The following is a 27,647-nucleotide window of genomic DNA, read 5'->3' on the forward strand; positions in this document are numbered from 1 at the left end:
ATTTTCATTTTATACAGTTGTGAACAAATACACTTTTTTTTTGTAGTAACCGCAGATGGTTCAATGAAGTTGGTACATACAGGTCATCCTTAAATTGATTTCAAGATAGAACAAGCTTGAAGGAACTAAATGGTTCACTGTTTCTACAGATGCCTCTACATTTTAAAATCCAGCAGTACTACATTGTGATTTTTGAAAAATATTGTCTAGCAGGTGATTAAAAATTTAAAACCTTCTGTTACAGTTGTAAGTTTCTTGGGTAATAATTTAGGTAGCAAGGTGTCAACTAACACACCTAACATAAAAACTAACATAAAAATTGATACCTCTTTGATCTGATATTACCCAGCTTGTGGTGGTGTATTTCGCTCAATTGTTTGGAACTCTTCATTCCTCCACTCTAATCGAATGTGTTACTAGAATTTGCAATTTTCTAACACCGTCTAGGTCAGAATGCAACATATATGCTGCATCAAACCAAGCATTTGTTCCTTCTCTACCAGTTCATTCTCTCTCCCATTTGAACCAAATTTGCCTTTTTGTATTGGCGAAATCTTGTTGGAAAAAGTTTGTTTCCCTCTGCCTGGGTTGGGGGCATTTTATACGAATCAAATCCTGAACACAATAGTCAGAATCGTGAACCAGGAGTAGTGAGAGAACCAATCGATGCGGCCTTTAATCTAAGCTTTGCTCGAGTTTCTTGGGTGCAATGCATGTTCTTTTGTGAAATGAAGCATGAAATTATTTAATGAAAGCATTTGGGCTCTCTTGTACTTTTGGAAGTTTTTCTTCATTTGAAGAGTGCACTAATACTTGGATCTTTACTTTAAGGCTAAATGTTTTGTTGTCTTATTTTGTTTTAGCATTGAGACTAATACTTCGAATGTGTAGTTAGGGGATGGTCCAACTTCCAAGAATTGGAATGTATTTACAGCAGTGTCTTTTGTATAGTACAATCACAGATTGAAAATGGGCTTTAGAAAGGGAAGGATCTGCTGTTTTAATCTGAAAGTTTGTCTCGTCTCTTCCAAATTATATCCTTCATTTGAAATTACTAATTATAGTTGTCAGACTACTTAAGTGAGCTTGATGTGTGCTGTTTACACATCCCTAATTTTCAAAATCTGTGACTGTTGGGTTGTGTAAAATTGTGACTAAGTCAGCCTGGCAGTCACAATATAAGCTGACACTCAACCACGTTGAATTGAATGGATGCAGAAATTGCAGTTCTGACCTGCAGTCTTGTTAAATATGTACTTATAGCTCATTGCAATTTAAGTATTGTTCATTGAATTTTAAACGTTGTACATCTGTCTGCTGTTAATAAACAAAACTTTCAAAATCTGTTTGTGTGGATCTGACTCCACTAATATAGATATATCTAAAGAGAATATTGTTGTAAAACTATTGCTGTTAAGATGCTTAAACACTTGACTCTTACAAAAAAAATTTAATTAGGAAACCCTATAAAATAAAATCTTAACGTACTCTTCTTTAAATCTTCCATTTGCAGCAACTTGTTTTTGCCTAGTTTATGTAATCTATCTTGGATGTACCAACAAAACCTTTCCAAAAGGGAAAATAATGGAGTCAGTTCAATTTTGTATACAGGAGTTGTCATAATTTAAAAACAGCTCAGTTGGCTGTTGTGTAAGCCTTTTAAGATGTGAGAAGTGTGATTTTATTTGTTAGCTATGAATTCAGTAATTTAAGTGCCTTTGTGAGGTGTTGTGCTGCTTGAAGCCACTGTATTTAATGTTCACTCTATGCAATAGTATGCAAAAATTATCTTGGGTGGCTTGCATTTTTCTTTAACTTTTTAAAAAAATTCCTCTATTCGAGACACCGTTTTTGCAGACTATGGGCTCATGCTATGACTGATGTAGTTGTAGTTGTGCTTGTATCTTGTCATTTCAACTTCTATCAACTGAGTAAAGGATTGAATCTGTAAAGTGCATTTGAATTAAATAGCGGTCCTTGGAGATTCATAAAAAGTTGAATCAGAATTTTAAGAGTTTAAACTGCGTTATTTCAGTAGTGAGATTTGAGATCGCCTGAAACAATTGAAGCTTGATTTGAGGTTGTAGTGTTGAATCAGCTTCAAATCATGCATGTGCACCATTAAGTCTGGCAATTATTTATCTAATTATTATAGAACACATTCCATCTCCAGTTCTTTCTTAGCCTGTGGGCAATTGTGTAAACACTTCTTTGTATTTTAAAGTTTAAAGTTTAAGCATTAGTAGGGCCAGTTCTGCTTTAAGTGTTTGTGCTTGTCTGTTTGTTTATTTCAGTGACCTGCTTTCTATGTCTCATGTCAGAACTGCATTTGAACAAAATGGTGTAAACACATTCTGTCTTCTGTCTGGAAAGCAACCCATTTGTATTTGGATCTGCTGATTTGACCATTGTCCTAAAATAAACTTTGTAATATTTAGGAATTTAAAAACCATTACAGTCAGCTTTAAAACTGCCATAAGCTTTTGGATTAATCCTTATTTAAACTACTATGTCTCTGCTGACAGTCTGGTAACTTTAATCCCATTGTTACTAGATAATTAAGGTATTATTCAGAATTGCAGGGTAGTTTATTCTGCAATTTGCTTTTCTGAAAACCCAAGTATTGTCTGGGATGTATGCTAGCACTCATGGACAATATGTTGAATATTTGAAAATATGCTAGCTTTTTAAGAAATTGTTACACAAGCACACCTTCACCTGCAAATGGCATAGCTAAACTATATTTTAAAAAAAAATATGGTTTTGCTGTTGTACTTTGTTGCCTTCGGTCAATAAAGTCTTGATAAAACAGAAATGAACAAATCATCTGTTTTGAAATCATAATACTTCACTTGATAGACTAGCAGAGCGAAGAAATGGTCACATACCAGGAAGCCTTGCTTAACTCTAGGTCAGTGAAATTGAGGGGTCCTTGCACATGAAACGTTAGCATACAGACACTGCAAGCAATTTGGAAGTCATATGGCCTTGGTTGTATGGGGACTGGAGGAGAAATAATAAAGTGCAGCTACACTTGTAGCAGACTTTGCTGAAAGCACACTGAAGCATATTGTGCATAGTTTTGGCTGCCTAATTTGAGGAAGGCTAGGAAGCTCTAATAACTGAAATTGATGTATTTTGAACAAACAAATCTTGTTCAAGAAGGTGAAATTGATGGCCAGAATTTTGTTATGCTGCTTGAACCCAATATATGTTAAATTTCACATTATGAAGTATATTGAACTTTTTAAAAAATTGGTCAGGCTGATTTGATGGACTGCATAGCTTACTTCTAGTTATACTTAAACCAAAGAGCATGGATTAGCTTCTCGGAGCATGGATTAGCTTAGCCTTTAAGATGTAAGTTGTTTACAGCCGACTTTTTTTTTGTGGGAATGTGTATCTGTGATTGTAGGTATACTTTGACTGCTTCAACAATTTTTCCATGCATTCCCCAATTTTGAAGTACAGCAAGAACTCAAACCTGCACTTTGTTACCATGCAGCATGCCAATGTTGCTGCTGTTAACATGCGACAGTATAACCAGCCAGTAGTGGAGTTCTACTTGCCTTTTGTAAAACGTGTCTTTGTGTGTATCCAGGAATAGTCAGTTTTTAAGATCTAAAATAGTGACGGCAGGCAGTCTGTTTCCTTAATTAACTAGCACAACTGAATGTGAAGGTTTATCTTGAACTCTTTTATTTTGTAGCCCTTGCTCATGTGTGTAAATGTTTCTTTCTATTACAGGTGCCCCCGTCGGCACATAGGTTGTACCGGGCAACAGGAAAGTTCCTCAACACTAACAAATTTTGCACAAGTTAAGCACTTTGAAGAAAAGGTTAGTAATTGCATTTAAACTTGGACTCAAACCAGATTTGTGACTGTGTTGAGTTGTAATTACATTAGCACACTGCCAAATGTGAATATTTGCTTCCTTAATGAAAAGAAGCCCACGCCTGTACTTTCTATTTTCAAGCCTTGTACTGCTAACTACAGTAAAATTTTGCAGACTGCTGGTTTTCAAGTGTAAATTGTGTACGTGAAGTTATAATTTGAATTAATTTCCATAATATTATGACTGAAGTTGAAGGAGTAGAGTGTGGGGTGCTGGAAAAGGACAGCCAGTCAGGCAGCATCCAAGGAGCAGGAGAATTGACATTTCGAGCATAAGCTCTTTATCAGGAATGAGGCTTGTGGGCCAAAGGGGCTGAGATAAATGGGAGGGGCATGGGGGCTGGGGGAGAAGGTAGCTGAGAATGTGATAACTAAATGGAGGTAGGGGTGAAGGTGATAGGTCAGAGAGGGGTGTGTAGTGGATAAGTGGGAAGGAAGATGGACAGGCCAAGAGGCTGGTGCTGAGTTGGAAGTCTGGATCTGGGGTAAGGTGTGGGGAGGGTAAATGAGGAATCTCGTGAAATCCACATTGATCCCTTGTGGTCAGAGGGTCCCAAGGCGGAAGATGAGACGTTCTTCTTCCTCCAGGTGTCGGGTGGTAAGATTTTTGCGATGGAGGCCCAGAACCCTGCATAACCTTGGAGTTGGAGTGAAAGTTGGTATTTGGCCACAGGGCAGTGGGATTGTTTTTGTGCCTGTCCTGGAGATGTTCTCTGAAGCATTCAACATGTCAATGTCCTGCCTTCCCAATGTAGAGGAGACCACATAAGGAGCAACTGATACAGTAAATGTCGTGTGTGAAAATGCAGATAAATCTCGGGTGTGGAGGCTTGTTTTGGGCCTTGGACGGAAGTAAGGGGGGAGGTGTGGATGCAGGTTTTTCAATTCTTGTGGTGGCAGGAGAGGTTGAAAGAGTCCATTGTTGCTCTTATTCCACCACTACATGGGTTACAACATAAATATAAAATACTTTTACACCAGTCCCAATATGGCCAGTTGTATGCTTTCACTAAGTTAGAAATGGATTACTCTCTGCAAAGATATACTCCTTTTTAAAGAACATTTATTGATCAGGAAGTGTTTATTTTGAAGTCTTGGAATCATCCCAAGTCCTTTTGATCTGGTTCTTGCCTACATGGTCAGTCACGAACTTAGCCTGGTTGTCTCAGAGATCTTGTTTGTTGAGGAAATACAATATTGAGAAGTTCTTTCAGTCACTGCCATTTCTGGAACCTCGTGTCTCAGTAAATGTTTCAGAAACAGCATGAAGTTGAGCAGCTTGTTCACTCCTCCAAGCCTGCAAATACTATTCAAGCAGAACGTAGAACCCAGTTGTAAAATGGTCAGATGCTTTCCCTAAAGCGAGTTCAAGCAATCCAGACTAGCAATTATCTGGAACCATGTTCTTTCCAATAAATATATTTTTTCTTTTTTTTTTTAAAAGAGATCCAACATATCTATCATTTTGACTTTTATATAAAAAAGAAAAATGTCTAGCATCACAATTTGCCACCATACCACACAAGTCCACGACAATCCTTGTGCATATGAAGTTATCTTAACATGATTTATCTAACTGCTTTCTTACCTCTGTCAGATCTGTATATATTTATTATGTGCTATCTAGCCCAAGCAGGATGTGACTGAGTCTTCAGATGTGAAGCCTTCGGACGTCAGTCACATAGATCGCTTACTAGAAGTCTGCACAAAAGCAAGCCAGGTAAGATTTACTAAATTCCTTTTTCTATCCTAACGTAATGTAGAATTGTTTTTCAAGCTTGAAATTTCTGCACCTCAAAAGCGGAAGAATTGACTTAAGCCCAACATTTTTGGAAGTTTCAAATCCCACCCAGCTGTTGGTGAAAGCACCTGCTAATTTCCTTGGGTGTAACAGATGTAGTCGTGGTCGGCAGCATTTCAAATGTCTGCACAAATCATTCAAGCAGCAGGAGATTTGAGAGAAATCAGCGAGGGAGTGAAAATTGCTAGTTATGTTGAGACAGTTCGAGAGTGAAACATCTTGTAATAAGCAGGTGCAATGTATGCTGAACATTCTGAGCAGAGGGGAAACAAATGATATCTTATTAAATTTCTGCTACTTTCTCCCATGACAAAAGAGTAGCACTGCAAAAGGTTGTGATTGCAAGTAAACCTGTTGGACTATAATGTAGTATCATGTGACTTGACTTTGTCCACCCTAGTCTAACACCAGCATCTTCTCACAATGTTTAGAGGGAGTAAGTACATATTATTTTCATGGTTAAGAATATTTTGAGAGATTAAATGCTGAGCAAGCCTACCACTATTAGATTGGAAACAAATATGCTCATTCACCATGTTGGTTTGGTAGTGAGCAACCTTCTCTTTTTTTTTCTCTCCTCTTCAGATCAAACAGGTGAGTTAAGCAGACTTTCAGCCAGTGTTCATTTTCTAACAGTCTCTCTTGGATTTAAAAACCAGTTTTATCCTACCTTTTTTAATTAACCATTTTATTAAATATTTTCTACTGCAGTAAGTTTCATTCACCTCAGTTTTTGTTTTGTATTCTATTACTATTCTTGATTATTCTTTGTTATCTTGCACTAAAGCCCATGATTAACACCTGAACCTCTGCAGCTAATGCTGCAATAGGGTATCTCAGTTGGCAGCAATCTGGTCATTATTCAGCAACAGCTGTGTCATGGGGGGGAATCCAATATAAAAAGCTTGCTAATGTTGAAAAATACAGGACATAATTTTATAACTATAGGTATTTTGAAGGAACTGAAGGTTACTGGCATGCTAGTTTAAAGAGGTAGAATGTTTACTGGGATTTGAGGAGCAATTGTTTGAACCTGAAGGAGGTGATAATCTGGAATTTTCTGAGGATTATCTCTACAATTTTTTTCAAACAAAAAAATTTGCATGTGTTTGAGGTTCCATGATCTAATAAGGGAATGGAGCAAGAGCAGAAAGTGGCGTTATGTTGAATGGCTAGCTGCTAACCAATTAGGATAAGATTGTGTGTAAATGCTTTCCTTCCATAGGATTTCATCCCCAAAGCAAAACTCTCATTTGATGTCACCACCTTTTTATTGTTCCAAAATGTTCCCAAGTATGATATGCGGGTGGAAGCAAAGAAAACACTTGTGCATTGGATGTAGCAATGGGAAGGAGTTGTGTGGGGTAATCTTTAAATGTAAGCTTCAAGATTTTTTTAAATAGAATGATTACCACGTTTAATGCTGAGAGGGTAATGGGCTTCACTATCAGTGTTAAGCTGGAGAGTTGAGGGGAAAGGAGTGGGTAATGGGGAATGATCTGGAGTCTGAAGGCTAATTGGTCTTAGAGGCAAGTCGAACAAGGTGGTCTAAAGAATATCTTGCTGCAGGGAGTTGATCTAAATTAGATCTAAATATAGGAATTTTAGAGAGCCAGCATGGTGGATAAGAGCAAGTGGTCTAACAATTACTGGTTTGAGATATGCACCAGGCAGCTGAGTGGGTTTCAATGTTTCAATTTCAGTAGTGTGAAACTTAAGATAAAACCAATTACGTTGTACTAAAGTGTAGTTTTTTTTTGTTTTGATAATAGTTGAGAAGTATGAGTGCATTTGAGGCTCTGCTGCAAATAGTCCAACTTGCACTATCCCATTCACCTATAACCTTTGTGCTAAGTGATCCGTGTTGGCTCCTGATTAAGCCAAACCTTCTAAAATACCCATCCTTGTTTTCAAATATTTCCATGATGTCCACTTTTGATTATGCTCCTATGAAACCTCTGGATATTTTATGTTGAAAATAGTACATAACTGCAAGCTGTTGTGGACAAATGGGGTTTTAAGTACATTTTGTTATTTGATAAATAAGTGGAGACTATCAAAATGCCAAGTTTTCTTGACATCTAAGTCTTCAAATAATTGTCTTATCTGTTGAAATATTATCTCTAACTACCTACAGCACATGGACTGCAGTGGTTCAAAATGGCAGCTCACTGTGACCTTCTCATAGGCATCTGGGGATGGGCAGCACATACTAATCCAGCCAGTAATTCCCATGAGTGAATTTTTAAAAAAAATTCTGAATTACCTTGTTTTGCAAACCTTTGTGTTGTCATCGCAATGAAGTTCATTTCCAAGGCAGAAGTTCATAATCACATTTGCTGCCAGCTGCAAGGAAATGGGAGTTGCCAGTCACCTTGATGAAGTTGCTCAATTAGTTTTTATGGACCTGTGTAGATTTCTTCTAATCTGCCCATCTTTGCTAACGAACACTTCTGTTTTTGTCAGCATAGTTCTTTTCTTTTAAAAATAAACCCATCGATTGATAGAATCTTCACCCAAATGAAAACATATTCAACCTCTTTACATGGACTTTTTCTTTCTAAAGCATGTGAATTCTGAACAGTCGGTCTTCCCTGAGCCTGGACTGGAGCCTTCAGAAGGATTGGAGGAACCTCCCACTATAGCTGCTAGTACTGATAACATTTCCAGTTCAACTACCTCTGAGAATTCCTCATTTTTGCAGCACAGGCAAGTACCCTACTCTTGCCCTTGTAATTGCTAAATGTAAAATGTGCTCACCAGAGCCGTCTTGCTTACAAATGCTAGACCTAAATGAAACATTAAATGCTAAAATAGATTTAACATTGTAATTTTTTTAAAACAACGTGATGTAGATCACAATTCCCCAAGTGGTTTGTTCAATGAAATGACCAGAGACTTGGAAGTTTAAATTGTAAGATGGAAAAAAAAAATTCTTGGTAAAACTACAACTGTTTCACACTACCTCTAGTTTGCCAAACTTTAATCACTGATCTTGCTTGATGTTCCATTTTGATCACTTCTTTTAAAAAAATGTTGGATAACTGATGCAACTTCACATTATAGTGCTTTTAAGGATTGTCATGTGCTCAGACCTAAAATTGTAGAAATGCAAAATATGGGTACATGAGTGTGACTTAATGATATGAGGAGCAGAGTGCAAATATGTAACTTAAATCGCATTCAAATTTGAATAAATTTTACATCATATTATTTCTAACTTGTTTAATTTAACCCTCTATATATGCATGTTTCATTTTTTTAGGTTTTCTTGTAGATAATTCAGGCAGTTTGGAGGAGAGCCATGTGAGTGAAGCAATATCTTAAAACTGTATCATTATTTCTTTTAGTGCAATAGAAAAATCCAGTGATGATATTCCTGTTTTAAGCTATGAGCAGTCTAAAGCGGACTGTGATGCTGGAGGGAAAAGTGAGGCTGTTCCTCAAAGCAAGCCCACCTCCTATCTTAGCCTATCTGAAGGGTGAGTATTGAATAAGGCTCAATTCTTTACAGAAGGTAATATCTGCAGTATGATTGCTGTAATGTTCTGTAAGCTTCTTATTCTTACAAGTGCAAGTTGTGTTGTAAGATAACATAATAATTTGGCTAGAATATGTTTTAGCTGCAGGAAGTTACATTTATAAGGCTATATTTTACATCTAGACCTCCAGAGAAACCTAGTGATGGCAGCAAAATATCTTCAAGTGGTCAAGGAAACCTACCTGAAAGTGAGCTTTCTGAAATTCCAAAGACAATATTGCCCGAACCTGAAGACCAGAAGCCAGAAATCGAAAAGGCTTCTAACATATCAGAGGATTTGTTGAATGAAGAGTTGCCAGAAGTAAGTGCTAATGTCTGATCATACGGTTGATTTTTTTTTTGTTTATTTTAGGGGCCCTGGGTTTCTTCATTAGCATTCCTTACTGTTCCAATTGAATTTTTGATATGTATTCTGTACCTTTTCCTTGTCTCCTCTGATTTTTATAACATTAATCTGTGAAGTATTCCAGTATTCTGGCATGGACCTTTTTATACATTTAATTGTTTTCTGAAAAGCAAATCGATGCACACAGTGCTCCACCTGAATTTGAGTTTATACCTCTGATGTTGCAGTGGAAAAGTGATGCTAGCAATAAATGTTACATAACCAAATTTCACCCATGTTTTATTTATAAATTAAAATAAACTTTAAGAACTTTGTTTAGTGTATAATAAGCTCAAATTTAAGTAATCTGAGCAAGCAATATCAGGGGAAAAATGACTCAAGTTTTCAACTTTATATTCAGATCTTCATTTCCTTAAGTTGCTGTTTTGGTTGCAATTGTGAACCAGTGGTAATGCAATCCAAAATCTCAACATTCATTATTTGAGAAATGGGCTCTACTCACTAGTTTGCATGTCACCAGATGCAATATCTGCCAGGTGCTAATACAGTTTAATAGAATTTGACTTTTTTTTTGGTAAAAGAAACTTCATTTAAAATGAATGCTGTGATACTTTTCAGTGATAACTTGGTCAAGTTAAATTGTATTGTTGATAAAGGATTTATCTCAACACTTTTTTTACACCTATCTTTGTTTGACACCTGCAAATTGCTGCCTTTTTAAATCACTGAAAAGACTTGAAAATAAGTGTTTGTTTGTGTTGGTGAGAAATATCAAAGAGGAGTCTTGAGTTCAATGTTTAGCAGTGCTATCGATCCTTATTCTGAGCTCTTTTACCATGCAGGGTGGGAGAGGTTCCTGGAACAGTGTCTTCTGGCATGGACCTTTTTATACATTTTCACATCACAATTACACGCAACATTGATGTCTTTGTTGGCCATATTCCCCAATCTATACGTGCAATCTTATAAACATATGATCAATGACTGGCATCTCTCTGAATAGCCCTAGGTTCCCTATGATCTCATTATATTTCAGATATCATTACATTTGGCCTAGGGATCTTAATGGACTCCATTAATTTACATTCAAAAGTTAATATTTGTTCATTTTTGTTTCTCAGACATTTACCAGACTTGCTTTTCTTTTAAGGACTGAATTGTTTTTCATTGTATTCATTGCTATCCTTGTCCAGTTCTGTTGCTCCTCTTGTATTTCCTGCAATCCGGATTGCAGGAGATACAAAAAGATGTGAATTCCTGCTACTCTCTGTAAAATTCATATCAGTTCTCAGACTACTTATGAAGTTATGTGGTTAAACCTAATGTTAGAATTTAGCCAACGAGTTATAAGCAGCTTCTGTACCACCTGACTTTAGAAGGTTAGATAAACATTGCCTCTCAATCTTGCAGCTGCAACTGCTGTTTGCAAGTGTGTTTTAAACAGGAAATTGCTTCTAAAGATTAAATTTACTGCCCTACTCTAAATTATTTCTGCATAATTTACTTATTACAACATCTATTCAAATTTCCATTACTGAGATTGACATTCAATCGCTTTCACAGCTTGTCTGAACTCCGAAGATATTATAAAGTCTATTCTCATTCCCCATTTGACTCTGTCCTCCTTCTTTTGATCCTTGGGTGTACAAATTCATTGAATTGCCTTCATTATTATTAACTAGGCTACTTATTTGTGAAACTGCCATTGTTCACCTTTCTTTGAAGTCAAACTGGTGCTCTTTTAGAGGTTATCTGTTTTTTGTTTTTCTATCATTCAGTCCTCCCTTGCTGACTGGTTGGAGACTCCTTTTCACAGTCTATATAGCTCATTGTTTAAAGGAATTCAGCCAAATTTCTTTAACGTTAGTTTCACAATACTCAATCTATACCTAAACAAATGCAATTACCCAAAGAGTATTGTGGGATCATACTTTTCTTTTTAATTCTTGCTCAACTACAAATTCCAGCTGCCTTTTCCCAGACATCATATCAGACTGTCTATTATAAACATATGCGACTGTTGTTTGTACAAAACTGCTTGTATTTTAATCTGTAAGATTCTTCGTTCTGCCTAGAACTTATCTTGGATTAATTTTATTCTCAAAGCTACCATTGACCTATCTTGTGATCTTACCCTAAATGCTGAACTAAACAAACTATTTCTATCGCTACTGCTAAAAGTTGTCTTTGCTAATTCGATACCAATTCCACGGGCAGTCATTTCGTGCCACCTCTGGCCATGAGCTGGCCCAACAGTCTGGTTGAGATACCGTAGTAAGTCCATTCAAAAAACTTTCTAAAATAATTTGAACCTACCTGTTTGATGTTTTTTGCACCTAAAAGTTTGCAGTTATTTTTTTGAATAACTGCAAACAAACTAGTAATTAATTTGCCCTAGAGGTATGGCAGATTTTTTCAACCAAAAGAATGTGCCCATCAATGTTTTCCATCTAATGTATAAATAAAGATGTTGAAGCTGAAGTTAAGAATTAACAATCCAGTGTAATAAGTCTGTACGAAATGTTGTTTTACTTGGCTACCTGCCTTTGTATTTCTTGTCTTTTGCAACAGTGAAGCATATCAGCACCAAGTTTCATAACATTTTACAATCCAAGCCTATGTGAATGTAAATTACTTTTCTTTGGGATACATAGGGTACTGAAATTTCAAGAGTAGTGGACTCTGGGGATTCTTCTTCCGTGATTCCACCCAAGGATTCGGGAGACATTCCCTCGTTTGATGAATGGAAAAAGAAAGTAATGGAAGAAGAAAAAGAGAAAAGTAAGCATTGAAAATGTTAATGTGAAATCCCTTGCTCAAATGTAATGCAGTGCTATCACTGGTTCCAAAATTAGACTATAAGACTTGGGAGTGGAAGTAAGGCCATTCGGCCCATCGAGTCCACTCCGCCATTTAATCATGGTTGGGCATTTCAACTCCACTTACCAGCATTCTCCCCGTAGCCTCTAATTCCTTGTGACATCAAGAATTTATCAATCTCTGCCTTGAAGCCATTTAGCGTCCTGGCCTCCACTGTACTCTGCGGCAGTGATTTCCACAGGCCCACCACTCTCTGGCTGAAGAAATGTCTCCACATTTCTGTTCTGAATTTACCCCCTCTAATTCTAAGGCTGTGCCCACGGGTCCTAGTCTCCTCGCCTAAAGGAAACAATTTCTTAGCGTCCACCTTTCCAAGCCATGTATTATCTTGTAAGTTTCTATTGTGCTATTCAGACATCTAATTTTACTATTTCCACGCAGTCTATTTCAATGCCGTTGATTCTAGACTTGGAGAATGATAAATGTTAAAAAATAACTAAATATAAATGGTGTCTGCACTTTTTGAATGTGCTTCCCTGGCTTGATGAATGTAATTTCCCTCATTGTTTATGGTTTATTCCCATAACGTAGAGAATGGGAATTACTTTGGACATTTAAAGATGGGGAGCCAAATAAAATCTAGCGCGACTGTGTGGCATTTTAGTGAATTTAAATTGAGTCAAGAATTTTTTTTGTTAAATATAGAAATTAAAGAGTAATTAGGGGGAAAATGTGAAAATTGGCAACTTGTGGTTGGGATGAATGTAAGAACAGCTTTGATATAAATGACTTTTTCTTTCAGGCCAGTCATTGCATACCTCTAGTGGTGTCCTACATTCTGCAAAAAAGCTACAGAAAAACTTCAATAACTATGCCTCTGTAGAATGTGGAGCCAAAATTCTGGCTGCAAATCCAGAAGCAAAGGTATTATTCTTTGATTTGTTTGGTAATGCTGGACTCGAGTATTGTTGAAAAACAATACTTTATCAAAGCTTTTCACCTTCAGGTTATTGAGGTTATGTCATCGAACGTTGAATATCCCGATGAGTGCAAGACCGATACCTTTCGACAAAAGTGTTTATTTTCAGCAGCAGTACATTTTTCCTTAAGAGCCGTTGATTCAGTATTCGCAAGATGAACATCTTTGCTTAAAGATGTATATTGTATCCCGTTACACGGAGGCTTCAGTTGTGCTGCTGCATGGTTCGGATTCTAAGACTTAAGTAGAGAACTCCGTTCATAACACTGGTTTTATGAGGGTGACTTAATAGCTTGAATTTGTATGGCCATTTTTAAAATCTTCGAAAAAAAATCTAGTACTTCCTAGTCAAATATATATTATGTGGAATCAGAAAACAGAGGGGTGACCGAAATCTGGTTGAATCTGCAGTTTGATATCTCAGGAGAAAAATGAAGAGGTGGAGATTAGGGTCGATGTTGACAATGGGGGGGGGGGGGGTGGGGGGGTCTACTGTTGGTTGCGATGTGAGAGGCAGGTGTGGGAATAGAATTTGGCTGGGTAAAATGCATCTGAAAGATTGTGGAGATATAACCTAATGATATTTGACTGTTTCCTAAATGCAAATAGGGATCAGAGAGGACTGGTGGACAAGTAAGACTCCACAGAGCTTTGGTTGAGATGTGGTTTGTCGGAGGGAGGGCAACAATTAGAATTTCCTTTCTTTCGTGGGATGAAGGCATTGCTAGCTAGGCCAGCATTTATTACCCATCCTAATTGACCAGACGGCAGTTAAGAGTCAACCACATCTGTGGGTCTGGAGTTGCATATAGTCTAGACCAGATAAGGATGGCAGTTTCCTTCCCTAAGAATATTAGGAAAAACCCATCTGGTTCACTAACAGTCTGGCAATGGATTTATGATCATTAGACTCTATTTTGGATTTTAATTGAATTGTCCTCAGATTTTTACCTGGGTCCTCAGATTTTTACCAGCAATAGTTCCATTAGGCCTAGAGCCTCCTGCCCTCATAAGCGTGAGGCAAATGGCACTTAATCATTTCTGGATAAATGGTACAGTCAGTAACGGACATATATGCCAGGTTAAATGAACCTAGAAGTTGCTGTCTGGATTGTTCCATTCTGCAGGTAACTTTAGTAAAACAGCATTTCTTATCTGCCATTTCACCGTTGAAATTGGAATGCCATGGAATTTTTGTATTCATTCAAATATGAACAGAATTCACCAGATATTTCCAACTAGTGATTTGTGGTTTAAGTACACTTTTTTAATGATTTGTTGAATTCTGCCATCAATCTGTGGAAATTTAATTTTACTGACTCTTTTGACTTGAGATTTTTTGAATATTTGGCATTACAAAAATATACCTGCTTCTTGCACTCACTTCCTGCCTTTCTCCTTTTTTCAGCTATCCCTTAAGGAACATAAAATTCAATCCTCTTCTTTCAGCCTCTTTTGCAATCTTTCCAATTCCACTTGTATCCATTATAAGTAGCTAACTCATAATTGAATTATGAATTTAACACTATTTAAGGATGATTAATCATGCACTCAATGCAATGTACCTAGTGTTTTTTAAAAGAAGCCTTGTGTTAAACTTAATTTTCAAATTACTGTTTACGGTTTTTGCGGTCTTGCATGTCGGGTGGTGATATTCTGGTTTTGCATCTAAATACTGTTGGATGTCTGAATTAGTGCACTGCCTTGAACTTTGAGGCTTGAGTTCTACTTTTAGTCCAGTTGGAAATGATGGGTGAATGGTTTGGGTAGTAGGTCACCACTTTTAATTATTATCTAATGTTGAATCTCAGTATGTTTACCTAGGCCAATAAGGATCTAGATGCAAGCAGCAAAAAGCAAATTCATACTGCAGAAAAAGGATTTCTTTTTCTGGTTGAAGGTTAAGATGTAAGTGAGCTTGTGTGATTTGCTGTACAATGTAGCAAGCACATTGTTTTACCATATTGTACTAAATGTCGATGGTTGTGTTCTCGCTATTGTCGAAATGCGTACTGGTGCTGAGCACCTAAATTATTTTTCAGTTCCCTGATTCCTTCTGATTTTGAACATTCTTTCCTTATAAAGGATGGATGAAGAGTAAAACTTCAAACTCTGCATTCCCCTAGTGTTTGTCAAAAGTGTTAATTTTGTGATATGTCAACAGGGAGCAGGTGCACTTGGCCATACACCAGTATAAAATGTTAATACTTTATATTGCAATTTTGTCTTGCAGAGCAATTCAGCAATTCTAATGGAAAATATGGATCTGTACATGCTAAACCCGTGCAGCGCCAAAATTTGGTACGTTGTAATTTTTAGCACATGGAAGGAAACCAATCAGAGGGAAGTTTTTTTGCCAAACATTTTCACCTGCAAGTGCACACAACTTGAATGTTTAATATTAGTCCTAACATTGGTATGGGTTAGGCATTATTACAGATTGTCATTCTTTCCACAGGTTTGTAATAGAGTTATGTGAGCCAATCCAAGTCAGACAGCTTGACATTGCAAACTTTGAGTTATTTTCCTCTACACCAAAGGACTTTCTGGTTTCTATCAGCGACAGGTATGTTTTAAGTCAAAGGTGGTTCAAAAGTGCAGCGGATATAAAATCAATAAACGTAGCTGTTGACTTTCAATAATAATACACTTTTGGTTTAACTCTTAATAGATGAAGGCTAAATTTTATTCACTTATGTACCTGGGTGTATTAAACAACTGGATTTTCTACATCACTCGCTCTGAAAGTTGGAAGTATGTTTGTTTTTTAATTAACATCTTGATGTATTGTGCCACTTGAGGTGCATGTGGGACTTGGAACTCTGGGCATTCTGGCTCAGTTTGGGATACTACCACTGCATCATAAACAACCCCGTGAAAGTTGAATTTTCTCCTTGCAAGTTTGTTTTCCAGATGTATTAAATACTTTTTAAATTGTTTCCTAATTATATTTCTTTCACCTTCATGTTTATGTGCAGATATCCTACTAATAAATGGGTTAAACTGGGAACATTCCATGCTCTGGATGAAAGAACTGTGCAAAGCTTTCCTTTAGATGAGCAAATGTATGCCAAGTATGTCAAGGTAAAAGTTGGGAGGAGAAAATGTTTTTTAAAAAAAAAATTAACCAAATATTTGAAAGTCTACTGTGACTTGAACAAATAATTGTAATCTTTTATTTGATAGCAAGCTTTGCTTACTAGTGTTTGATGGCATTGCAACGTGTTATCAGCCAGATGTGCAAATAGTGCCCTTGTCGTTCAGCTTTATTAGGATATTGTATATAACCCTGAATGTCGTGATTGTGCATTTGACTTAAATAGTTGAGTTCACTATATAAATTTCTATCCTTTTGAGTGTTTGTTTACCTGTTCATTACTTATTTTCCCCATCGGCTTCTTTACAGCTATCTCCACAGACTTTTTATTTTGCAAATGCTTATGAGCATTGTTTTAGTTGTTTAGAGGCCAGCCTTCAGTGCTAAATGCTATATTAGTTAAAGGTCATGTCATGATGGTTTCCTATAACCCATCTGGTTTACAATGCAAGTTACCTTTCGTTTGAGTGATTTTTATTTCACAATGAAATAAAAATTATAGGAAGCGATATTCTTCTGTGAAATTTGCTTTTGCTGGACTGAAACAGTATCAAAACCATTCTTAAAGAATGTTCATCTTGAGATTTTTTCCAACTTTTCAGAAGTAATTTTTCCTCTAGCAGTTCCAATGATGCACTTCAGCATTTTTGAACTGCTTCTCTTTCCCTCTCTTTTTTTCCCCCCCCCTCAAAAAAAGAATCACAACACCTTTCTAAGGATTGCTTATGTTACCATTCCTTGCATACAAACCTGTGCACCCAAAAAGAGCCCCAATACAAAAATACTTGACCTGTTTCAACTTAAAAGGAAAATTGCTTTCTTTTATAAGATGATGCTTTGCTCGTCTTGGTAAATCCAGCACATTGATTTTGCTGTTGAGACCTTGCAGTATGAGCAGTTTGTTCTATTTTGCCGAACTGCTGAAGCTATTTTATCCTTCTGTTTTAAAAGCTTACAGTTTAAAATAAGTTCAGGCCACAATTTTCGGTATAAATATCTCAAATACAGTTTGTAGACAAGGCACATCACACCACTGAAATCGACCAATTGTTTCAGTCTCCATGCCTGGCAATTTTACACTTTTTTTAAATGGAAACTAAATAATATTTTACACTACAAGACAAACCACTGGAGGGAGCTCTAATGTAGCACAAATCATTAAAGGCATTAATTCTTCCAGTGTGTTTGCCGATCAGTTAAAATGGTAGCTTTTCCCAAGATGTAAAATTTCACTTTTTTTGGAGGGTTAGACTGTAAAACAATCTAAAAATTGCATGTGGAGGTCAATAGGCTATAATGCATTGTTTGATTCTTGTATAGTGATTGGCTTTATTTGTTTCATTTAAAATTTGGAAAATTTTGCTTTCCCTGAAATGCAGACTTAGCGTTTGATTACCTGATCTTAACCAAAAGATCTACTTTTCTTAAAAGTAGATTAGAATTTTTCTTGCTTTCTTTACCCCTCTCCTGTAAAATGAGGCACTCAAGTACAATACAATGATTTCCTTATCAATTCAACAAGAGTCCTTGAGAGGATGTAAGTTTGGGTTGGTTCATTTAGGATGTGCAATCATCTATTGAAGATGTATTCACTAAAGAATTATCCTTCGACATAAGGCTACTTTTAAATTGCAGTTCATGTCACTGACTAAATGGCTGGAGCGCATTTGAAATTACTGAAATATAATGCTGACGTCAGATCCATTGGGCAATTGGATAATAAAGTATGAAAGGCTGGAGATATTTTTATAAAGCCTTCAAAAGTGAGCAAAATTATGGTTGCATAAATTATTTCCCAGAACTAGTTCAGTTTTTAAATTTTGCTCTTGTCTTGTGTATTTTTCTTCAGATTTGAACATCTTGATAGACATTTTGCTGTTTATTTTTATCATTCTTTCAGGTCACTTTTGAGAACATAGTATTTGGAGAAAATCTTTGAAAATTGGAATTGATTGTACTGTGAGCTTGTAGCATGTAGTGATCTATCTTGACTGTTACTACTCTTACTGACACCTTTTTTTTCCTCCCTTTCTCTTGCTTCAGATGTTCATCAAATACATAAAGGTTAGCATTATTAGAAATTAAACATGGGAAATGTTCTTTTTCAGAGGCACTCCAAACATGCATGAAATCCAGTATTGCATGCTTTTAACAATATGCATTGCTAAAATAAACATGCTTGAATAAGTGGGAATTTATATTACTGCACTTTCAGTCACTTATTATTAAGTTGCCAACTTGAAGAGCACTTCTTTAAGTATGAAAATTAATAAGGCTAATACTTCAGATGAATTGGGTCACTTACCACTAATGTTCCCATGAAATGATGGAAGCTTTAGCGCAGCATTGTGTGCTTGTAAAATACTGAATGGTGTTTTGAAAAATGCAAATGCATTTCAGTGGAACTTTGTCACATTGTGACAGTATTGGAAACAATTACCGTATTGTGTATAAACATGGCTCTATTAAAACCAATTTTTACACTTAAAAGTTTGATTTATAATGTCCTTTTTAATTTTTGAATGTATGCTGAAAACTTCCAAGTATGAATAGTCAGTAGTGTTGTCAGGCAGCTCTGAATATTTGACTTGATTTTTGCATTTCAAAAGCTAGTACTATAGCCTTCTAATTTTGTCACTGCATTTATCGAAAGCCAAATTGTTTTGGCTAGCTTAATTTTAAAGTTGTTTTTAAATTTATTTTTATCCATTTTGTTAACTTGTGAATTCTAAAATGAACCAAGTGTCCGGTACATCTGAATGCTAAAGCACTGTTTCAGTACCTACCTGCTTTTCATCAAAATGGACTCCCCTCATAGTCATCAGCTTTTCTTTCTCTTTTCTTAAAAAGAGCCATTTTCTGAACCAGTTGTGTAGCTGTTTATACTTTTGGGGGCAAAGTTTGTGGGGCAGCGTAATGTTATTGCTAGACTAGAAACGCGAAATATTCTGGGCACCCGGTTTCAATCTCACCATAGTTGATAGAATTTAAATTCACTGAGAATTTGGAATTAAGAATTTGATCACAGTGATCGTCATTATTAGATTATCAGATGAAATTGTTAATTACTGGAAAACCCCAATGTGGAAACTGCTGTCTTTCACTACTTTAGTAAACATGTAACTTCACACCCACAGCACTCTGTCTGGTAACTGGCCATTCCTAAAAATGCCTAGATGGCAATAAATGTTGACCCAGCTATCAATGTTCACATCTTGTAAATGAGTTTTTTTTTAAGAGATGTTTGCAAGCATGTAACATTCAAGAATATCTGTGCTCCTCTTTTCAAGTTTTTTGAAAGGAACCAAATATGATCATCTTTCACAGAACATACTTACGCGAGCCATTTTATAAACTGACTCATCAGGGTGCTCCTTTTAAAAGGCGCATGCAAAATCTTGCCATTCTTCGAAACTCCATGATTCAGATTTTACTTTGCATAATATTTCAATTAATTATTTTGAACTGTGATCTGATTTTTAATTTATCCAAACTTTGATTCATCAGTTGAAATTCATTTTAGTGCTGTAGATAAATGTTTCGAAACACTCAATTCAATAAGTAACTCACCATAGCTTATTTAAACCCAAGTCTTGCAGCTTCCAATGAGCTTGCTATGATTTAAGTCTCATACTTTTTGTGTATTTAAGTTTATAGTGAGTGTTTGAGATGAGTAGCAAAGACCGTTATTGCTTGTAGAAGGTTGTGTTTCTAAGCTTTATTATACATCAAAGCAGTTGTGAATCTCATGGTTTGACTTACTAAGTAAATGTCTGAAGGTCTGGATAATCCAAGATGGAGGATGGGAAAAATTTCTGGCTTTAACAAGCTGCTCCTTTTGAGGTATTTTAGGTGGTGATGGTAATTTCCTTGAATTTCAGGCGAAGCAATTACTGTTTTATATGCTGTTGCAATTGTTTTGGAACTTTGGGGGCAAAAGTCAAAACCGCCCTTTTAAAAGGGAGAAAGACAAAGGCAGCAAATGGGCAGCACGGTGGCACAGTGGTTAGCACTGCTGCCCTACAGTGCCAGACACCCACGTTCAATTCCCGCCTCAGGCGACTGTGTGGAGTTTGCACATTCTCCCCGTATCTGCGTGGGTTTCCTCCAGGTGCTCTGGTTTCCTCCCACAATCCAAGAATGTGCAAGTTAGGTGAATTGGCCATGCTAAATTGCCTGTAGTGATGGGTAAAGGGGTAAATGTAGGGGAATGGGTTTGGGTGGGTTGCTCTTTGGAGGGTCGGTGTGGAATTGTTGGGTCGAAGGGCCTGTTTCCACACTATGTAATCTTTTTAAAAAAAAAAGTACATGGTCTGTAAGGGAGAGAGAGGAAGAACCCCCTGCGAACTGACAGCAGTGAATCTGCGCAGTTACTGCCTTTGCGATTTGAATTCGCGTATCACTGGACATCGGAATGTCTAGGAAAACTTGAACAAACTGAAATTCTCAACTGATCTTGGAGAAACCTGTTTGGGAGAGGTCACAGCTCAAAAACAGATAAGTAAATAGTTTGAAGTATAGCCTTGCTCTAAATCTATAATAGTGAATAGAGTGGGTTCTTTGTTTTTATTGGGATCTATCTCTTGATTAAACCATAAGTATTAAGTTAGCCTGGAGCAGTGTTTTGTAGAACAATACGAGGTGCTATTTTATGGGTCTGTAGATTGGAAGGAGCAAAATGTCTTTAGTGTGATATGCTGCTCTTGTCAGATGTGGGAGTTTCTGGAGTGTTTATGGGTTACTGAGGATTATATCTGCAATAAATGTCATTGGTTGTGAATTCTGTCAGATTAAATCAGTTGAAGTGACGTAGGCAATGAGGAATTTACAAGAGCTAGTTGATGTGATGAATGGCAGTTGTAGGAAGGGAGAAAAGCTGCAGGAACAGTTTAGGTAGATGGGTTAACTCCAAGAAAAGTAAGAGAGGTAGGTAATTAGTACAGGAGTCTTCTGTGGCTATCCCCATTTCAAACAGGTATGCTGTCTTCAAAAATATAGGGGGCGATGGACTTTCAGGGGAACGTAGCACGAACAGCCAGGTTTGTAATATCAAGACTGGCTCTAATGTAATGAGGGGTACATTGGGTTCCAAGTGATTGATTTTTGTGTTGGGGGACTCCCTAGGGGCACCAACAGATGTTTCTGTGGCCAGCAGCAAAAAAATCAATGGTGTTGCCTCCTGGGTGCCAGGATCAAGAATGTCTCAGGGTGCAGAATATTCTCAAAGGGGAGAGGGACCAGCAGGAGGTCATTGTACACATTGGTACCAATGACATAGGAAGGGAAAAGGATGGGATTCTCAACGGAGAATATAGAAAGTTAGGAATTTTAAAAAGAAGGTCCCTGAGGGTAGTAATATCTGGATCACTCCTGGTGCTCTGATCTCGTGAAGGTAAGAATAGGAGGATAGAGCAGATGAATACATGGCTGACGAGCTGGTGTATGAGAGAAGGATTCACATTTTTGGATTATGGAATCTCTTCTGGGGTAGAAATGACTTGTACAAGAAGGACTGCAGGGGACTATTGGAAGGGGACTAAGATAGTGGCAGGGAGATTTGCTAGCTATTTGGGAGGATTTAAACTAGCAAGGTATGGGGCGGGGTGGGGGGGGGAAGGAGATCAATCTGAGACAGGTACAGTTGAGAAAAGAAGCAAGTCAAACAGACAGGGCAGGCAGAAACAAAGAGAACAAAGGGCTGATAAATGCAGTTTAGTTTAATTTCAATGCAAGGGGCCTAACCGGGAAGGCAGATGAACTTGGCATGGTTAGGAACTTGGGACTGGGATATCATAGCAATTACAGAAAAATGGCTCATGGTGAACAGGACTGGCAGCTTAATGTTCCAGGATATAATTGCTACAGGAAAGATAGAAAGAGGGAGTGGCAAGAGAGGAGGTGGAGTGGTGTTTTGGATAAGGGATAGCATTACAGCTGTACTGAGGGAGATATGCCCGGAAATACATCCAGAGATGTAATTTAGGTAGAACTGAGAAATAAGAAAGGGATGATCATCTTAGTGGGGATTGTATTATAGACCCCTAACAGTCAGGGGGAAACTGAGAAACAAATTTGCAAGGAGATCTGTTATCTGTAAGAATAATAGGGTGGTTATGGTAGGGGATTTTAACTTTGCAAATATAGACTGGGACTGCCGTAAGGGTTAAGGGTTTAGATGGAGAGGAATTTTTCAGTGTACAAGACAATTTTCTGATTCAGTATATGGATTTATCTACTCGAAGGTGCAAAACTTAATCTACTCTTTGGGAAATAAGGCAGGGCAAGGTGACTGAGGTCAGTGCGGGAGCGCTTTCAGGCCAGCGACCATAATTCTATTAGTTTTAAAATAATGATGGAAAAGGATAGACCATATCTAACAGCTGAAGTTCTGAATTGAAGGAAGGCTAATTTTGATGGTATTAGGCAAGAACTTTTAAAAAGCTGATTGGTTGCAGATTTTTGCGAATAAAGGGGTGACTGGAAAATGGGAAGCCTTCAGAAATGAGATAGCAAGAATCCAAAGACAGTATATTCTTGTTAGGGTGAAAGGAAAGGCTGGTAGGTATAGGGAATGCTGGATGAAGAGAGCAATTGAGGGTTTGGTTAAGAAACTAAAGGAAGCATATGTCGGGTATAGACTGGAGAGATCAAGTGAATCCTTAGAGTATAAAGGCAGTAGGAGTATACTTAAGAGGGAAATCAGGAGGGCAATTAGGGTACATAGCTTTAGCAAATAGGGACAAGGAGAATCCAAAGGGTTTTTACAAATATGTTAAGAGCAAAAGGGTAACTAGGGAGCAAATAGGGCCCCTCAAAGATCAGGAGAATCTACATTTTGGGCTTAAGCCGTTCATCAGGCTTATGCCCAAAACGTCAGTTCTCTTCCTTGGAGGCTGCTTGACCTGCTGTGCTTTTCCAGCACTACAGTCTCGACTCTCTGAGCTCAGCATCTGCGGTCCTCACTTTCTCCTCCCTCAAAGATCAGCAAGGCAGCCTGTGTGGAGCCGCAGGAGATGGGGGAGATACTAAATGAGTATTTCGCATCAGTCTTTACTGTGGAGAAGGACATGGAAGGTATAGTATGTAGGGAAATAAATGGTGACAGCTCGCAAAATGTTGCATATTATAGAGAGGAAGTGCTGGATTTCTTGAAAGACATAAGTGGATAAATCCCCAGGACCTGATCAGGTGTACCCAAAACTGACAGAAGCGAGGGAAGTGATTGCTGAGCCCCTTGCTGAGATATTTGTATCATCGATAGTCACAGGTGAGATGCCGGAAAACTGGAGGTTGGCTAACATGGTGCCACTGTTTAAGAAGGGTGGTAAGGACAAGCCAGGGAACTAGAGACCAGTGAGCCTGACTTCAGTGGTGGGCAAGCTGTTGGAGGGAACCCTGAGGGACAGGATGTACATGTATTTGGAAAGGCAAGGATTGTGTAGGGCTTGTCAACATGGCTTTGTGCATGGGAAATAATGTCTCATGAACTTGATTGAGTTTTTTGAAGAAGTAACAAAGATGATTGAGGGCAGAGCAGTGGACGTGATCTATGTGGACTTCAGTAAGGCATTCGACCAGGTTCCCTATGGGAGACTGGATAGCAAGGTTAGATCTCGTGGCATACAAGGAGAATATTTGGATACAAAACTGGCTCAAAGGTAGAAGACAGCGGGTGGCGGTAAAGGGTTATTTTTCAGACTGGAGGCCTGTGACCAGTGGAGTGTCACAAGGACCAGTGCTGGGTCCTCCACTTTTTGTCATTTACATAAATGATTTGGATATGAACATAGGAGATATAGTTAGTGAGTTTGCAGAAGACACCAAAATTGGAGGTGTAGTGGACAGTGAAGAAGGTTACCTCCCATTACAATGGGATCTGGGCCAAATGTGCCAATGGGCTGAGGAGTGGCGGATGGAGTTTAATTCAGATAAATGCAAGGTACTGCAGTTTGGGAAAGCAAATCTTAGCAGGACTTATACAGTTAATGGTAAGGTCCTAGGGAATGTTGCTGAACGAAGAGACCTTGGAGTTCAGGTTCATAGCTCCTTGAAAGTAGTGTCGTAGGTAGATAGGATAGTGAAGGTGGTGTTTTTTGGTATGCTTTCCTTTATTGGTCAGAGCATTGAGGATAGGAGTTGGGAGGTCATGTTGCAGCTGGACAGGACAGTGGTTAGGCCACTGTTGGAATACTGTGTGCAATTCGGGTCTCCTTCCTGTTGGAAGGATGTTGTGAAACTTGAAAGGGTTCAAAAAAGACTTACAAGAATGTTGCTAGAGTTGGGGGATTTGAGCTATAGGGAGAGGCTAAATAGGCTGCAGCTGTTTTCCCTAGAGCGTCGAAGGATGAGGGGTGACTTAGAGGTTTATCAAGTCATGAGGAACATGGATAGGATAAATAGACAAAGTCTTTTCCCTGGGATGTGGAGTTAAGAACGAGAGGGCATAGGTTTAGGGTGAAGGGAAAAATATGAGAGACCTGAGGGGCAATGTTTTCACACAGGGTGGCATGTATATGGAATGAGTGACCAGAGGAAATGATGGGTCTGGTACAATTACAACATTTAAAAGGTATCTGGGTGGGTGTATGAATAGGAAGGGTTTAGAGGGATATGGGCAAGTGCTGGCAAATGGGACTAGATTAGGTTAGGATATCCGGTTGGCATGGACGTGTTTGACCAAAGAGTTTGTTTCCATACTGTACATCGCTATGACCTTAATTTCACTTTTCATCTCCATGTTCTCAAAGTAATAAAATTACAATTTTTGTGAGAAGCTTTCACATCTATTAAACTGGAGAACCTCTTTATACAAACATACTGACATTGCAAGTTGTAAGACTGGTTCAATACAAATGTTTACCGTCTTGCAATTGTTTCCTTTTTGTTTGTTTTCACAAGTTTCACTTGAAGTAACATGTTTTCTGTTTTTACAAATATTGTTCTGGTGATTATTTAATTTTGGAATTCATTCACAAGTACTTTCACCATTTTTCTTTTAAAAGCTTGTTTGATTTGTTGGCTAATGCTAATTCAGTATTTCTGTTTTCTAGGTGGAATTAGTGTCGCACTTTGGGTCAGAACACTTCTGTCCCCTTAGCCTCATAAGGTAAGACAATACTTGAGCTTTATTGACTGCCTGAACCTGTTTTGCTTTTCTTTTAAAAAAAAAAATCACACTAGTGTCTTTCCTTAAGATTGCTGCGTGGGGAAAAGGGTTGAGCATCTGATTTCATTGTGTTGTCCAATGAGAAACAAGCGCCCAGTGGAATGTAGCTACAGTGAAGACTAACGTTGACCAAAATGCAGCTTTGTTGTTTGATTGAGATAAACTTGGTAATTTTCTACATTTCAAGTGCACCACATGAAGGTTTTAAATGCCGGCAGATTCCAAGAAATGAAGCATGTCCCAGTGAAATAGTATGTGAGACTTGTCTAAACTGTACACTTTGGCGGTTACCTGCTGCTTTTTGCTGACAAGGTTGCAATGTTATTTAATGTATAACTCTCTTACTTTTGAAACCGTCTTATTTAGCTTCTGGTTACTTGATAACTCAGTTTGAAAATCATTTAAGATACAAAGACCGAAGAATTGGAGGAGGAAAAACCCAAAGAATTTAAGCAATGCACAAATTGAATCTAAAAGTTTCAATCAATTGCTTGCTTTATGAAAGTTGAGTTAACTCTGCTTTCCTGCAACTTATTTTCTTGCTTCCTTCCCTTTTGTAAATAAGAGGGCTGACAGTAGAACACCATGTGAGTGAGCTGAAAATGTGTTGCTGGAAAAGCGCAGCAGGTCAGGCAGCATCCAGGGAACAGGAGAATCGACGTTTCGGGCATAAGCCCTTCTTCAGGAGGGCTGGAAATGTGCTTTTCCAGCAACACATTTTCAGCTCTGATCTCCGGGATCTGCAGACCTCACTTTCTCCTCAAAGATTTCAACCATGTGACTGAGGGTTTGGTGGCTTATTGGCTGATGTTCTTGAACCATTTTGCACTAATGCCAGTCAACTTTGTGCAGGGTGTTTGGTACCAGCATGGTGGAGGAATATGAAGAAATTGCAGAATCGCAGTACAACACAGAACGCCTTGAATATCTTGATGAAGATTATGGTATGTCGTTTTTTAAATGTTATCTCCTATCTTCATGAAAGTTTACTGTTAGTGACCAATGAGATGTTAAAGGAAGTTAATTCAACCTTCTGCTTGAAATTTAATTTCTCTTTTTAATTTTTCACTGTATGATCACTAGCTTTAGTAAGTTAAAACTGCAAATATGGTTTTTAACTTTTGTCTTTGTAACTTGAAATGATCCCATTGCTGCAAGGTGATTTTAGCTACTGGCCTGATTTTAATGACCTGTAAAACATTAGCTATGGCAGACAAATTGAAATAAGTGTCGAACACTTTTTTTTTTAAAACCTTGAGTTTAAAAAAAAGCTTTATTTAAAGGGGATGTTGGTAAGCTCAGTTGGCCAAATGGCTGGTTTTTAACTCCGTGATGCCAGTGTTGTATGGGACTATTCCTGCATTGGCTCAGTTTACCATGAAGGATTCTCCTTCTCCCCTCATTTGAGGCGTGATGAACCTTAAGTTAAATCATTAATCACCTCTTTCACAGAACAGTCCCATGTTCTGGTAATAATATGGTGACTTAACGTTTTTACCTTTTTTTTTGTTTTCTTTTAAAATCCTGTTTTTGCGGAGCAATTATACATGCAAGGTGCTTAAAGGTTGGTTTTAAAAGTGTATTTCTTTATGTAGTCAGGATTGTCCAGCAAATGTTGTTAACTTGCAGAATCTCATCTAATGTTAGATACTCTTGCTATGAAGTCAATTGTTAATTGCTATTAACTCTATTTTCTATATCGATGGTTTACTTGTCAAACCAAAAGCACTTCTGTCATACAGTATGAAATGTTTGTTTGTTTTTTGTCCTTTTTTTGTTATCTTGGTGAATTATCCTGATGAATGCAAGATGAAAAGCCTTGACACAATGTTTTCTCACCAGTACTGGAGCTGCTGTTATGTAGTAAAGCATGACAACCAGCTGACATGCAAAATAGGATTCAGAAGCGATAATGAGCTGTTGGTTCAGGGATTAATCTTAACTTGAGCATAAAGGTGTCTCCCTCTTTTTTTCGGTCATATTGAGCCATTGGACCTGATGGC

The 27,647-nt window shown here is 37.6% G+C and overlaps 1 protein-coding gene across 4 annotated transcripts in view; it reads left to right on the forward strand.

Annotated features, from left to right (window-relative positions):
- suco (SUN domain containing ossification factor) overlaps nucleotides 1-27,647 on the forward strand; it is an 81,790-nt gene that overhangs the window by 17,322 nt on the left and 36,821 nt on the right. For 2 of the 4 annotated variants that reach the window (XM_043699897.1, XM_043699896.1), the window contains exons 2-14: nucleotides 3,746-3,838; nucleotides 5,522-5,614; nucleotides 8,262-8,404; nucleotides 9,046-9,177; nucleotides 9,360-9,537; nucleotides 12,237-12,363; nucleotides 13,205-13,326; nucleotides 15,615-15,682; nucleotides 15,840-15,947; nucleotides 16,360-16,465; nucleotides 18,522-18,542; nucleotides 25,529-25,584; nucleotides 26,497-26,588. In XM_043699897.1, the coding sequence (XP_043555832.1) occupies nucleotides 3,746-3,838; nucleotides 5,522-5,614; nucleotides 8,262-8,404; nucleotides 9,046-9,177; nucleotides 9,360-9,537; nucleotides 12,237-12,363; nucleotides 13,205-13,326; nucleotides 15,615-15,682; nucleotides 15,840-15,947; nucleotides 16,360-16,465; nucleotides 18,522-18,542; nucleotides 25,529-25,584; nucleotides 26,497-26,588 (1,339 nt within the window). The remainder of the gene's footprint in view (nucleotides 1-3,745; nucleotides 3,839-5,521; nucleotides 5,615-8,261; nucleotides 8,405-9,045; nucleotides 9,178-9,359; nucleotides 9,538-12,236; nucleotides 12,364-13,204; nucleotides 13,327-15,614; nucleotides 15,683-15,839; nucleotides 15,948-16,359; nucleotides 16,466-18,521; nucleotides 18,543-25,528; nucleotides 25,585-26,496; nucleotides 26,589-27,647) is intronic. The other 2 variants (XM_043699894.1, XM_043699895.1) reach the window with 2 other exon arrangements.

This window comes from Chiloscyllium plagiosum, chromosome 11 (assembly GCF_004010195.1).
Source record: "Chiloscyllium plagiosum isolate BGI_BamShark_2017 chromosome 11, ASM401019v2, whole genome shotgun sequence".
Lineage (NCBI taxonomy): Eukaryota > Metazoa > Chordata > Chondrichthyes > Orectolobiformes > Hemiscylliidae > Chiloscyllium > Chiloscyllium plagiosum.